Source organism: Oryctolagus cuniculus, chromosome 1, assembly GCF_964237555.1.
Source record: "Oryctolagus cuniculus chromosome 1, mOryCun1.1, whole genome shotgun sequence".
Taxonomy (NCBI): domain Eukaryota; kingdom Metazoa; phylum Chordata; class Mammalia; order Lagomorpha; family Leporidae; genus Oryctolagus; species Oryctolagus cuniculus.
The window spans coordinates 203,952,871-203,965,550 of NC_091432.1; the positions used below are offsets into that span (position 1 = coordinate 203,952,871).

Genomic DNA, 12,680 nt, shown 5'->3' on the forward strand with positions numbered 1-12,680 from the left:
TGGCTTTTTTTTTTTTTTTTTTTTTTTTGACAGGCAGAGTGGACAGTGAGAGAGAGAGAGACAGAGAGAAAGGTCTTCCTTTGCCGTTGGTTCACCCTCCAATGGCCGCCGCGGCCAGCGCGCTGCAGCCAGCACATCGCGCTGATCCGAAGCCAGGAGCCAGGTGCTTCTTCTGGTCTCCCATGTGGGTGCAGGGCCCAAGCACTTGGGCCATCCTCCACTGTACTCCCTGGCCACAGCAGAGCTGGCCTGGAAGAGGGGCAACCAGGACAGAATCCGGCGCCCCAACCGGGGCTAGAACCCGGTGTGCTGGCACCGCAAGGCGGAGGATTAGCCTATTGAGCCACGGCGCCGGCCCTGTATGGCCTTTCATTCTCCGATAGGTTAGATTGTCTTTCATGCATATTGGAGCAATGCTTTGAGAGAAGGAAAGCAGAAGCCAGGCCTCTAGAGGCCTTAGACATCAGAACTTTTACACCAGTTCTACCACATTCTACTGATGGGTCCAAGTCACAAAGCCAGCCCAGATTCAAGGGAGTAGAGACTCCATCTCTGGATGGACAGTATAGCAGAATCATACTGTAAAGATGCATGCATATTAGGATGGGGAACAGTCTTTTTCCATTAAACAATCTGTCTAAAAGGCAGCACTATCCTATTTCTATATCTCTTGCACCTTACAGGATATATTACTAAGAAATTATTGAAGTTATGGTTGGATGGTATTAAGTACTTAGAGATTCAGAGATAACAGACAGGTCCTTATACATAAAATGAAAACATTCACATTTTCTGTGTACAAAACCCCATGGTTATGGCAAAGATTTGCATTTACTCAGTTCACTAAATCACTGTACGTGCATTCATTCAGGAGATGTTTTCAAGGCCACACTGTGAGCTGGCTATACTGAATCTTTCTAGTCACCATCAGTTTCCTACAGCAGTGAGCATGATATTGGCTGTATAGATAAATATGTGTTGACCTCACTTCTCTAAGAAATTAAAGGTTTGGGTGGCATGGAGTTTACTCTGTACACCAAGAATTATACTTAGTCTCTGTAATCTCAAATGGAAAATGCTAATTCCCCTAATCCAGTACTCTACAGAGCACAGAAAGTAGAACACAGTAATTCTAGACTCCTGAAATTACATAGATTAATTGGGTGCGTGTTAGCCTTATTATAAAATGCTTTGAGACAATAGCCCTGCAAGGCCAATCAGATCTGTGAACCTCAGCTCATTCTGAAAGAGCAGCCTCACATCCTGGGAAATCTATACTGTTTCACTTTCTCAATATTTATTTATTTATTTGAAAGGCAGAATCACAAAATGAGAGACAGACATCTTCCCCCTGCTGGGTTTCTCCTCCAAATGACTGCAATGGCCTGAGCTGGGCCAGGCTGAAGCCAGGAGACTGGAACTCCATCTGGGTCTCCCACAGGATGCAGGTGCCCAAGCACTTGGGCCATCTTCCCCTGCTTTCCCAAGCACATTGATAGTGATCAGGATCAGAAGCATCGCAGCCAGGACTTGAATTGGTGCCCATATGGGATGCTGGCATCAATGGCAGCAGCTTAACCCTCTGAGCCACAGTGCCAGCCCCAATACTGCTTCGCTTTCTGATAACCAGACTTTTGTCCTCTGATTACACTGCTACCAACTAGACTAGGTGATCTAGGGGTGTGTGTGTATGTGTGTTTGTGTGTGTGTATATTTTAAGATTGATTGATTTGAGAGACAGAATTACAAAGAGAGGGAGAGACAGAGAGAGAGATTTTACTCCCCAAATGACCACAATGGCTGGAGCTGGGCCAATCTGAAGCCAGGAGCCAGGAGCTTCTTTCAGGTCTCCTATGTTGGTGCCATCTTCCAGTGCTTTCCCAGGCCTTTAGCAGAGAGCTGAATTGGAAGAGGAGCATCTGGGACATGAACCAGTACCCATATGGGATGCTGACCCTGCAGACAGAGGCTTAGCCTACTATGCCACAGGCATCAGCCCCTAGGTGTGGTTTAAAATAATTTTCATGAAATTAGTGGAGCGGACCAGCATATTTCCTTTATTATTTCAGAGGGGGAGAGAGTAAGTTCCTATTCATAGGTCACTCCCCAAATGACTGTAACAGCTGGGGTTGGGCTGAGCCAAAGTCCAGAGCTGGTAACTCCTGCGTGAGTGATAAGGACCCCACTACTTGAATCATCACCCGCTACCTCTCAGGGTCCCCATTATCAGGAATTTGGAATCAGGAGTTGGATCTAAGACAAAAACCCAGATACTCTGATACAGGATGTAAGCATCCTAACCATTGTCTTAACTGCTAGGCCAAATGCCTGTCCCACCAGTGTATTTTTCATGGGATACAATAGAAAATATCAAAGCACATTGCATGTAAAAGGATAACAAAGTTTGTTCCAGTTATATCTGTGTACAAATACATACATGTGTGTATTGTGTGTACATGCATGCATATGACTAAAATGGACCATAGTATAAAATGTATTTCCTGGTATAGGTCACTACCAAGAAAGTTTGAAAGCTACTGTTCTAGAACAACTCTGAAGCAGGAAGCCTCTCTTTGAGGACTGGAAGTGGTGGGCTGAATAAAGAACCCATGAGAAGAGCCAGGTAAATTTGCAGGCAGGGTCTCAGAGAAGTCCAGCATGCAGGCTCGGGGTCAGCTGCAGGGAAGGAGGCCCAAGAGATGGATTCAGACATAAGGAAAGGGAGTGCCAGTTCCGTGGGCAGCCTTTGCCCTCATTCACCTGCCCAAGGGGCCACAGGCAAAGGAAAGTAGGCAGACACTGCCAGGAATCAAGACTGGCACTGGCTGAAGCCTCTTTAGCAGGCATTCCGAGGGAACACCAAGGTCACTGGGTAAAGGACAGCACAACCCACTTAGGTTTAGCCACGTAAGGAAGGGTCGCGGCTGCTCTGGTTGATCCATGCTCAGGCAGTGTAGACCTTAAGCGGTGGGGCATGTGGAAATGGGGAGTTACTGACACCTTCTTCTCCTTCATCATATACCGTAGACGTAGAGAATGTTAAAGCTTGCAGGGGCTTCAGAAAGTATCTGTGCAGCCTTCCCAAAGCTCGTCAGCAAAATCAGCTCCTGAAAGAGGGATTTGCTCAAGGTGTCTTAGCAAGATTTCTCTCTCCTCTTTCTTCGTAATCCGCCCCACCCCCGCCTTTGTATTTCTCACAATATGTGGGGATCATACTGGCTAAATGCATAAGCTTTGACTCATACAACCTAGGTTCATATTTAGACTCTGCCACTTAGCTGTGTACCTTGAGCAGGCTACTTAACTCTCCAAACCTTGGCTCTTTAATTGTTTAAAAAGAAAAAAGGTTATAATGCCTTATTTAGAAGATCGTGAATTTCAATGAGACAGCTCAGGTAAAGATACAAGGATGAGGTTCGTGTTGTGGCATAGCGGGTTAAGCCGCCACCTGTGACACCAGCATCCCATATTGGAGCACCAGTTTGAGTCCCCACTGCTCTGCTTCTGCTCCAGCTCCCTGCTAATGCACCTGGAAAAGCAGTGGAAGATGGCCCAAGTGCTTGGGCCCCTGCCACCCACATGGGAGACCCTGATAGAGTTCTAGTCTCCTGACTTTGGCCTGGCTGAGCTGTGGCCATGTAGGGGAGCGAACCAGCAGATGGAAGATATCTTTCTCTCTCTCTCTCTCTCTCTCTGTCTCTCTCTCTGTCACTCTACCTTTCAAATAAAATAAATATTTTCTGAAAAAAAACTTAAGGACAGTGTGCAAACTACACAGTGGATGTGAGCTGTTGGTAACCATGGTCAGTGGCGATGGAAGGACACAGCAATAGAAGGGTCACTGGCTGCATGGAAATGGATCTGGAGGCCAGCTGGGGTCTGCTATGAGACAGCAGCCGCAGGGTGGAGGATGGGATGGTCTTACAAGGTAGGATGGAGATGACCTGGGAGCAGATTTCTCGTGGGTAGTGCTGAGAAAAAGCTGTCTTTGAGTCAGCGTGGTTTTCAGGAGTATCTGAGGAGAAACTCACTGTTTAAAGGGCAATCCCTGGTGTTTTCTTGTTCTCACCATATGGGCTGTCAGAGCCAGTGGGTATGACTGGTGGGAGTGCGAGGCCATCCAATTGGTACTTGTACCATGGCTAAGGCAACAAATTCAGTTACCACCTTTATGCCAAAGACTCTCTTCCTTGCTTCAATTATGTGTGTTCAGGTACTTATTTATGTCCTCATTTGAGTGCCTCAAAAATATCTCAAACTCAGGCTATCCAACACAGAACAAATGTGTAATGATGTACATGTACCGTGTTAGTATCATGAAGAATATTTTTACTGCCTTAAAAAACTCTTTTGTGCTCCACCTAGTCGTCCCTTTCTGTCTCTCTCTCTCTTTTTTTAATTTGACAGGTAGAGTTATAGACAGTGAGAGAGAGAGAGACAGAGAGAAAGGTCTTCCTTCCACTGGTTCACTCCTCAAATGGCCGCCACGGCCAGCGCTGCGCCGATCTGAAGCCAGGAGCCAGGTGCTTCTTCCTGGTCTCCCATACAGGTGCCGGCGCCCAAACACTTGGGCCATCCTCCGCTGCCCTCCTGGGCCACAGCAGAGAGCTGGACTGTAAGAGGAGTGCCGGGACTAGTACCTGGTGCCCATATGGGATGCCGGCACCACAGGTGGAAGATTAACCAAGTGAGCCACGGTGCCAGCCCCTCTGTCTATCTCTCTTAATCCCTGGAAATAACTGATCATTTTACTGTCTGCTGAGTTTGGCTTTTCTAGAGGGTAATATGGTTGGAAATATACAGCACGTAGCCTTTCCAGATTGACTTCCCCTTTAATGTTCCTCTGTGTCTTTTCATGTTTTGATAGTTCATTTCATTTAGTGCTATGTAATATTCCATTGTCTGGATATACCACAGCCCATTTTGTTGCTTTCAAATTTTGGCCATTATGAATAAAGCTGCTTTAGATATCTGTGTGCAGGTTGTATGGACCTAAGTTTTCAACTCAGTAGGGTAAATACCAAGGAGTACAATTGCTGTATCTTATGGTAACAGTACGTTTAGTTTTCTAAGAAACTACCAACCTGTCTTCTGAAGGGACTGTATTGTATTTCTGCCAGCAGTGAATGGAAGTTCTGTTGTTCTACATCCTCACCAGCATTTGTCGGTGTTAGTGTTTGGAGTTTGCCATTCTAAGGCAGACAGTGATAGGTTGTTTTAATATATGTGTTGTATTTATGTATATGTGTGTGTAACATTATTACGGTTCTCTGAGAGAAACAAAAAAGTAGACTCAGAAGTGTTGCTCCCTCTTCCTTCTGACACCCCAGTTCCCATTCCCCTTCCCTACCCCCAAAGGTGAGTAACCTCTTCAGTTTCTTACTTATGTTTTCTCAATTTCTTTGGCACAGAGTAGCAGATACAAGTATGTTTTCCTATACTCAGCCCTTTATTGCATGAATTATAGTTTAAATTACACTGTTCACTTAAGCATGACTTCTTTTTTAAATAATTATTTTATTTATTTGAAAGAGTTACAGAGGAGAGGTAGAGCCAGAGAGAGAGAGGTCTTCCTTTCCGCTGGTTCACTCCCCAAATGATCACAATGGCCAGAGATGAGCTGATCCGAAGCCAGGAGCCAGAAGCTTCTTCCAGGTCTCCCACTTGGGTGCAGGTGCCCAAGGCCTTGGGCCATCTTCCACTGCTTTCCTGGGCTACAGCAGAGAGCTGGATCAGAAGAGGAGCAACCGGGACTCGAACAGGCACCCATATGGGATGCAGACGCTGCAGGCTAAGGCTTTAACCCACTGTACCACAGTACCAGCCCCAAGCATATGACTTTAGAATCTGTTTCTGGAGTGGGCATTTCACACAGTGGTTAAGTCGCCACTAGAGACACTTGTTCCATATCAGAGTGCCTGGTTCCAGTCCCCCTACTCTGCTTCCAATCCAGCTTCCTGCGAACATGCACCCTGGGAGGCAGCAGGTGATGGGGTGATGGCTCAAGGACTTGAGTCTCTGCCACCCATGTAGGCCTGGATTGAGTTCCATGCTCCTGGCTTCAACTTGGCCAGCGCGGCTGTTGTAGGCCTTTGGGAAGTAAAGCAGCAGATGGAAGATCTTTCTCTACCTGCCTGTACCTTTCAAATACAATAAAAATAAAAATTGTTTCTGAAAACACATTACATAAATAAACTATGTGTCTATTTTATTATCCTTTTTCCTCTTTCTGTCTCTGTTATCTTATTTCCTTGGGTGCCTGTATATTTTTTATTTAGTGCTGAAAATTGAATATAAAAATTGTACAAATACAAGGGAACTTCAAAAAGTTTGAGAAAATGGAATTAAGAGATATGTTTATTTTTGTGCAAAACAGTTTCAAATCTATAAAAATAGATTTTTTCATAAACTGCTTTAAGTTTTTTAATAAACTGCTTCAAGACCCCTCATAACTTGAGGCCTACGATAATATTCATTCTTCCATGACAGGATTTATAGTGGTTTCTGATAGTTAGGAGCACCACAGCCCAAGATCACTTTAATCCAATTCCTAGAACAAAGATGGCTCAAAGTTGGGCTTCAGTCCCTGTAAGGATCAGTCTACAAGCAATTCACCTTTCTCTAGTGCATAGCTTTGTAGGGTCCCAGTCCAGAAGAATGCAGGTTCTGATCTGTCCTCCCCGCCTTGGCACGCACAGCCCCAGGTGCCCTGCTTGTTCATCAGTCCATGTTAACAAAGTCGCCTGGGTCTTGATTCCATATTTTTTTCTGCTTCATTAGCTCCCCAGTGCACCCAAACAGGTTGTTTGTAATATTTTGTTCAGTGTTTCTGATGTCTGCAGTGACGAGAATGCCTCAGTTCTGCCGCTGGAGAGGTAGAAATTCCTCCACTGCCTTTTACATCAAAACTAAATTTTTAATTTTTGATGTTGTATTTAGTTCTCCTTCAAATATCTATTCTTCTGCCATACTTTTAATTTGTGTATTTGTGTGTGTGTGGGGGGGGTGCACTAAAACTGTAGCTCTAACCTTGCTGTGTATCCATTAATCATCACTTGTGGTAGATTATTTCCTCCCGCACTTTATAATTTGGGGCTGAGAAGTCATCTTCAGAGACCCCGTCCCTTGTGCAGCCTCAACTGATGGCATGTCACACCAAGACAATGTTGTGTTTGCTTCCCGGAAGCTCCTAAGGTATCACCTGAGATCAGTTTTCATATTAATGTCACAGGAGGCACAGGCCATTGGTTTCAAATTCTCATAGGAGACTCTGCCCCATTCAGAACCTAGGCTGAGACAAACTTCCTTGTCCTCTCCCAATGACAATGAGAAGATTTTTTTTTTTTAAAATTACTTATTTTGAAAGGCACAGCAAGTTAAGTCACCGTCTGCAGCACAGCATCCCATGGGGCGCTGGTTTGAGTCCCGGCTGCTGCACTTCGATCCAGCTCTCTGCTGTGGCCTGGGAAAGCAGCAGCAGATGGCCCAAGTCCTTGGGCCCCTGCACCCGCATGGGAGGCCTGGATGAAGCTCTTGGCTCCCAGCTTTAGCTTGGCCCAGCCCTGGTCATTGCAGCCATTTGGGGAGTGAACCAGTGGATAGAGGATAACTCTCTCTCTTTCTCTCTCTGTAACTCTTTAAAATAAATAAAATAAATATTTTTAAGAAAAAAAAAAAGGAAAGAAAGGTAGAGGTATAGGGAGGGAGTAGGGCAAGTAGGGAGAAAGAGATTTCCCATTCGCTGGTTCACTCCCCATACACCTGCAGCAACCAGGGCTGCACCAGGCCAAAGCCAAGAGCCGGGACTTCCTTGTGGTTCTCCTACGAGGGTAGCAGGAACTCAAGTACTCCACTGTCTTCCCAGGGTACACTTTGTCAGAAGCTGGGTCGGAAGCAGAGTAGCCAGAGCCTTGAATCAGGGACTCCAATATGTAATGCAGCAACTTAAGCCACTGCACCAACCACCCATACAGGGGCAGGGTTTGTTGTTGTTTTTTAAATCCAAACTATCATTTCTGAAGTTATGTTCCTTCCAGAACACTGGCTTCACACAGAGTCTCCATCAGAGTTAACTTTCTGCCTGCAAAGCCACATCTTCTGTTCTTTCTGGATGCTAAAGCACAAGGAGATACTTAATCAGACCATCCTCTGCCCACCCCTCCTCCACTGCCTGCCTCGCCGCCGGATCAGCTCACACATTTATTGCTGATTTTCAGTCATCCGTGTTTTGAGCCTCTACAAATTTCCTTTATTCTCTTGAAGGCATGATGGTGCTTTTCGGAGGAGATTGGTTACATTTTAATCACCATTTCTAGGTACTCATAGTGCGAAGGCTTTCAGGCTTGTAATCTGTTGTCACTGGAAGTTAAAGAAGTTTTTTCCCAGTGATAATTGCCCTGTTGTGGTGATGATACAGGATGCATCTGAATATTTTATGTGAACACATGAACAGAATTTCCCTACAAGGTTAGGACAATAAATTTTTCTCCTTTTTCTTTGCCTTGCCAAGAAATAGCCAGAGAGCACTCCAGAGGCCGATCTGCCTGTGTCCACTCCCGACCCAGTGAGGGCGATGAGGAGAGCAGGCGCCCAGGAACATGCTCCGCTGAGAAGCCCAGAGGTGAGACCGTTGGCGAGCAGCGGGGCGAGAAGGGGAAAGGCTTCCCGAAGCAGCCCCCCTCCGTCAGGCTGGCTGGGCCCGATGAGAAAGGAGAGGACCCCAGGCGTACAGCTGGAAGCGTTCCGCAGCGCGATGGCCACAGGAAGCCCAGCAGGCGGCATGACGCGGCGCCCAAGGCCAAAGGTGCTCCCCAGAAAAGGCGCATTCAAGAGGTCAAAGGTGGAAGGTGCTCCCCAGCCGGTTCCAGTCGGCCTGGCAGTGCCAGGGAGGAGGGGATCCGCGCCAGGCCAAATCCTCTCCACCATCGCACTCCACGAAACAAAGTGGCCCAGGACAAGCCTGCAGGAGGGGTCTGCTCAGATTCCCCACAGAGCACAGAGGAGTTGAGGTCAGGAGCCAGGAAGCTGGGGACATCCCCCCAGCCTGGGAACGTCCAGGTATCTAAGGAGACTGAGCCCGCACCTGCTCCCCTCTTTGGGCAGAGTGTGAACATTGCCCTTCTCCCCGTAGAGCTCCGACTGCAGATAATCCAGAGAGAAAGGAGTAGGAAGGAGCTGTTTCGCAGGAAGAACAAGGCGGCGGCAGTCATCCAGCGCGCCTGGCGAAGGTATGTACCCGTTGGTGTTTCCAGTGAATTCCCTGTGGCCCGTGACAAGGCCAAGGCTACAGCGTCTACTGGTGAAGTTCACAAATGCGCAGGTCCTGGCAGTTCATGTTGTATGCACTATTTGCAGCATGTTTCTGCCCAGAAAGATAGGGTACCATAAAGGATGAGGGGGACACCTGGGATTGTGTCTTGGGGAAAATGCTAGCAGATTATCTGATTTGGGGCAAACCGCTTGACATTCCCGACCTTGTTTCCCCTTCTGTAAATGAGGATGGCTACATCTGTCCTGCATATTATATAGATGACATGTTGCTGGAGTGAGAGAATCTGTGTTTTATACACTTGGAAACCCTGCACACATGAGATATTTTGTTTGTATGACTTTACTACCCAGGAACTGATCCAAATACTAACCCAGGGTCTGGAACATACAGAGCGTGAAGTCTGGGGTAGGCACTGGGAGTGGTGGAGACAGGACCTCTGGGGAATAACTACCTGTGCAGGGGAGGATTCCGCGGTCACAGATTCCACCTTTCTCACAAACTCCTTCACATATGGCCACACAAGGGCCTGAATCCAGGTGAGGTCTTAGGTGGCAGCTATGTGGCCTCTGTCTCTGGGAGACGAGGCAGGTGAGTCTGTGTGGACACAGGTGTGTCAGGTGTCAGGGTCCCTGTCGGGAGAAACGAGAGAAGCCGAGAGAATGGGACCATTGGCAGAGAGGAGAGAGCAAAAGCAGTGGTGGCAGTGAGGCCTGGGAGAGGCCTCCAGGACCTCATGTACTGATGCCTGCCGGAGCCCGCTGCTGACCTGTGTGTGCTCAGCCTCTGCCTGCATCCTTGTGTTTGCTCGAGCTCTTGGCCATTTACAAAGTCCCAACGACACCAGGAAGACGCTAGGACAGGCGTCCATATCTCGTGTTGTAGACAAGCAAACTGCTCAGAGAGGAACAGTGAGTGGATGCCAATCCAGGGCCTTTCCCCGCCTGTCCATTGTTAATCAAGTGGCCTTTGTTGCCAGCTGGAGCTGGAGGCCGGCCTCTCCCCCTTCACTCCATGGTGGGCAGGGGAAGAAGGGCTGCTTGCATGGTGTCTGCACATCCGCACGCCGCAGGTTGACGGGGGCAGGGTGACGGGCGGCCCTACCGTCCGCAGCGCTGGTGGTTAGCACTGATGGTGTGCCCGACACCGACAACCAGGTTCTACCTGTGTTAACTTGTTTCGTCTTCACAGTAACCCCGCAAGGTAGGGACCGTTGTTCTCCCCGTTCCACGCACCAGGAGGCGGAGGCACAGCGGTTAACCAGCTCCAGGACCGGCAGCGCCAGTCAAGGCCAGCGCTGGCTTTGGGCCTCTGAGTCCACTGGTGGACATGGTCATTGCTCCCTGTCCTTGGGGACTTTCGCAGGACACGCCCTGGCGACCACCCAGAGGAACTTTTTGTTAACGTATTCTGGCTGAAAGCGGGAGCTGAACAAGCCGGCGAGGTTTGGCGCGTCAGGCCCCGCAGCTGGTCGCTCGCCGAAGCGTCCCCCTCTCCGACTGGCTGCGCCTTGGCTCCTTTGAAGGGTGGGCGCTGACAACTCCTGTCAGTGAGCGTCTCCCAGGAACAGTGGGCTCACAGTGCACCGAGCTGGGAAGCCATCACCCGGCGGCCTCTGACTGCGCCGCTGCAGGACTCCGAGGCCCGGGGCTGACTCCCGGCCGCCTTCTTGCTTCTGAAAGATTTTGAGGACATTTTCCGTTTAACGACCGGAGTCCCGAGTGCGTCCTGGGACAGTGTGAGGAGTGGTGAAGGGTGGGGGAGCTGAAAGGGCTCAGGGCTCAATAGGGCTCAGGGCTCAATAAACACAGGCGTCCTTAGGACGCCCTGAGGGTGGGGCCGGGGAGTTAGAAATGGGGGGTGGGGGGTGGGGGGTGGGGCGGCTGTGCCTCCGGCCTTCAGTAAATGAAACTGAGTCCCAGAATTCAGTGGGAGCGCCCCTACACGGTGGTGGCCTAGTTTAGAAAAGAAAGCCGGCCACGGGACACGCTGAGCTGGAGAGCTGCGCTGAGCACCTTCCTGCCTCACCGCTCTGCTCCGCCCCGTCCTGGGCAGGGCCGCAGTCAGAGCCCTGGGCCCTGGTCTCGGGCACGGGACTCCCGCCCCCAGAGCAGACTGGCTGGGTGGGAGCTGTGCCCTCAGGGCTGCTGCCCCTACCTGGCCTGGCTAGTGAGTGCCCTGCGCTCAGGAGCGGAGCGTGGGGAAGGCGCTCGGTGCCTCCCGCCGAAGAACCTGAGCGACACGGCATTTCTCGGTTCGCTTTCTAGACCGGCGGCACGGCAGCACGTGCTCTGTAGAGTGAGGCGTGCTTTCGAGCTCCCGGGAAAAGAGGGAAGCACCAAGCACCGCATGGGTTTTTGAAATCAGCCTTTGGGAAGAAGGGGTGGGCGCAGCACCGAGCTCTGCTAGGAGTTTTGTAGCAGACCCAGGAAGGTCGTTTTCGGTTCGGTGCTGTGTGAAACCACGCCTGCTCTGTTGCCCTGGGCAGCTCTCCGGGGGCTCAGCACTGCTTGTCCTGCAGGGGCTTCCGGGCAGTGTGTGTGTGTGTATGTCCGTCCAACACGGAGATTTAATCATAGGGAAAGTGCCAGACCTTCAAGAAACGCTGGCTCCTTCCTCAGCCCGGCCTCTCCTCCCTTCCCCTCCCCTCATCAGATACACAATGGTTCAGCCACACTGCATTACTGGCCTGCACAAATGCCCACATCTGCCTAGAATGTGCTTCTCTGCCTGGTGCACCCATAGGTACAAGCCTTGCTGAGCCTTCTCAACCCGCCACAAATCCTCAGTCCTGCGTCTGTTTCTACACCATCCAGACCTGTGTGTGTGTGTGTGTGTGTGTGTGTTTTAAGATTTCATTTATTTGAGAGGGAGATACAGACAGGTCTGCCATCCACTGGTTCACTCCACAAATGGCCACAAGGCTAGGCACTTCTGGGTCTCCCATGTGGTTACAGGGGCCCAAGCACTTGGACCATCTTCTGCTTTCCTAGGCTATAGCAGAGCTGGATTGGAAGTGGAGCAGCCAAGACACACAGTGGCGTCCATATGGGATGCCAGCACTGCAGGCGGAGGCGTAGCCACTACACCACAGCGCTGGCCCCGACCCCAGACCCTAGCCCCTGGCGCTTCTCCTACTGCACTTACTCATTCACAAACCAGACCATTCCACTAGCCCATGGCTCCTTGAGGGCAAGACTGAACTCTAGTTCAGAAAATGCTGGAGGGTGGAAAAAATTCACTCAAAATGCTGCCACCAGTTAAGAATGGGAACTCGAAAGAACCTCCCAGGAGTTCAGCAAATACAGGGGTACTTAAGAATGATCATGGAAAATGTCTAAGAAAATAGTGCAATGATCTCAAATTTTGCAAGGAGATACACACTTTTAATTCCATGTTTCCATGAACTGTT

The 12,680-nt window shown here is 49.4% G+C and overlaps 1 protein-coding gene across 8 annotated transcripts in view; it reads left to right on the forward strand.

Annotated features, from left to right (window-relative positions):
- Positions 1 to 12,680, forward strand: part of INVS (inversin) — a 181,354-nt gene that overhangs the window by 162,824 nt on the left and 5,850 nt on the right. For 6 of the 8 annotated variants that reach the window (XM_002708147.5, XM_051856209.2, XM_070054881.1 and 3 more), the window contains one exon: positions 8,510 to 9,227. In XM_002708147.5, coding sequence (XP_002708193.2) covers positions 8,510 to 9,227 — 718 coding nt within the window. The remainder of the gene's footprint in view (positions 1 to 8,509; positions 9,228 to 12,680) is intronic. The other 2 variants (XR_011381216.1, XM_051856218.2) reach the window with 2 other exon arrangements.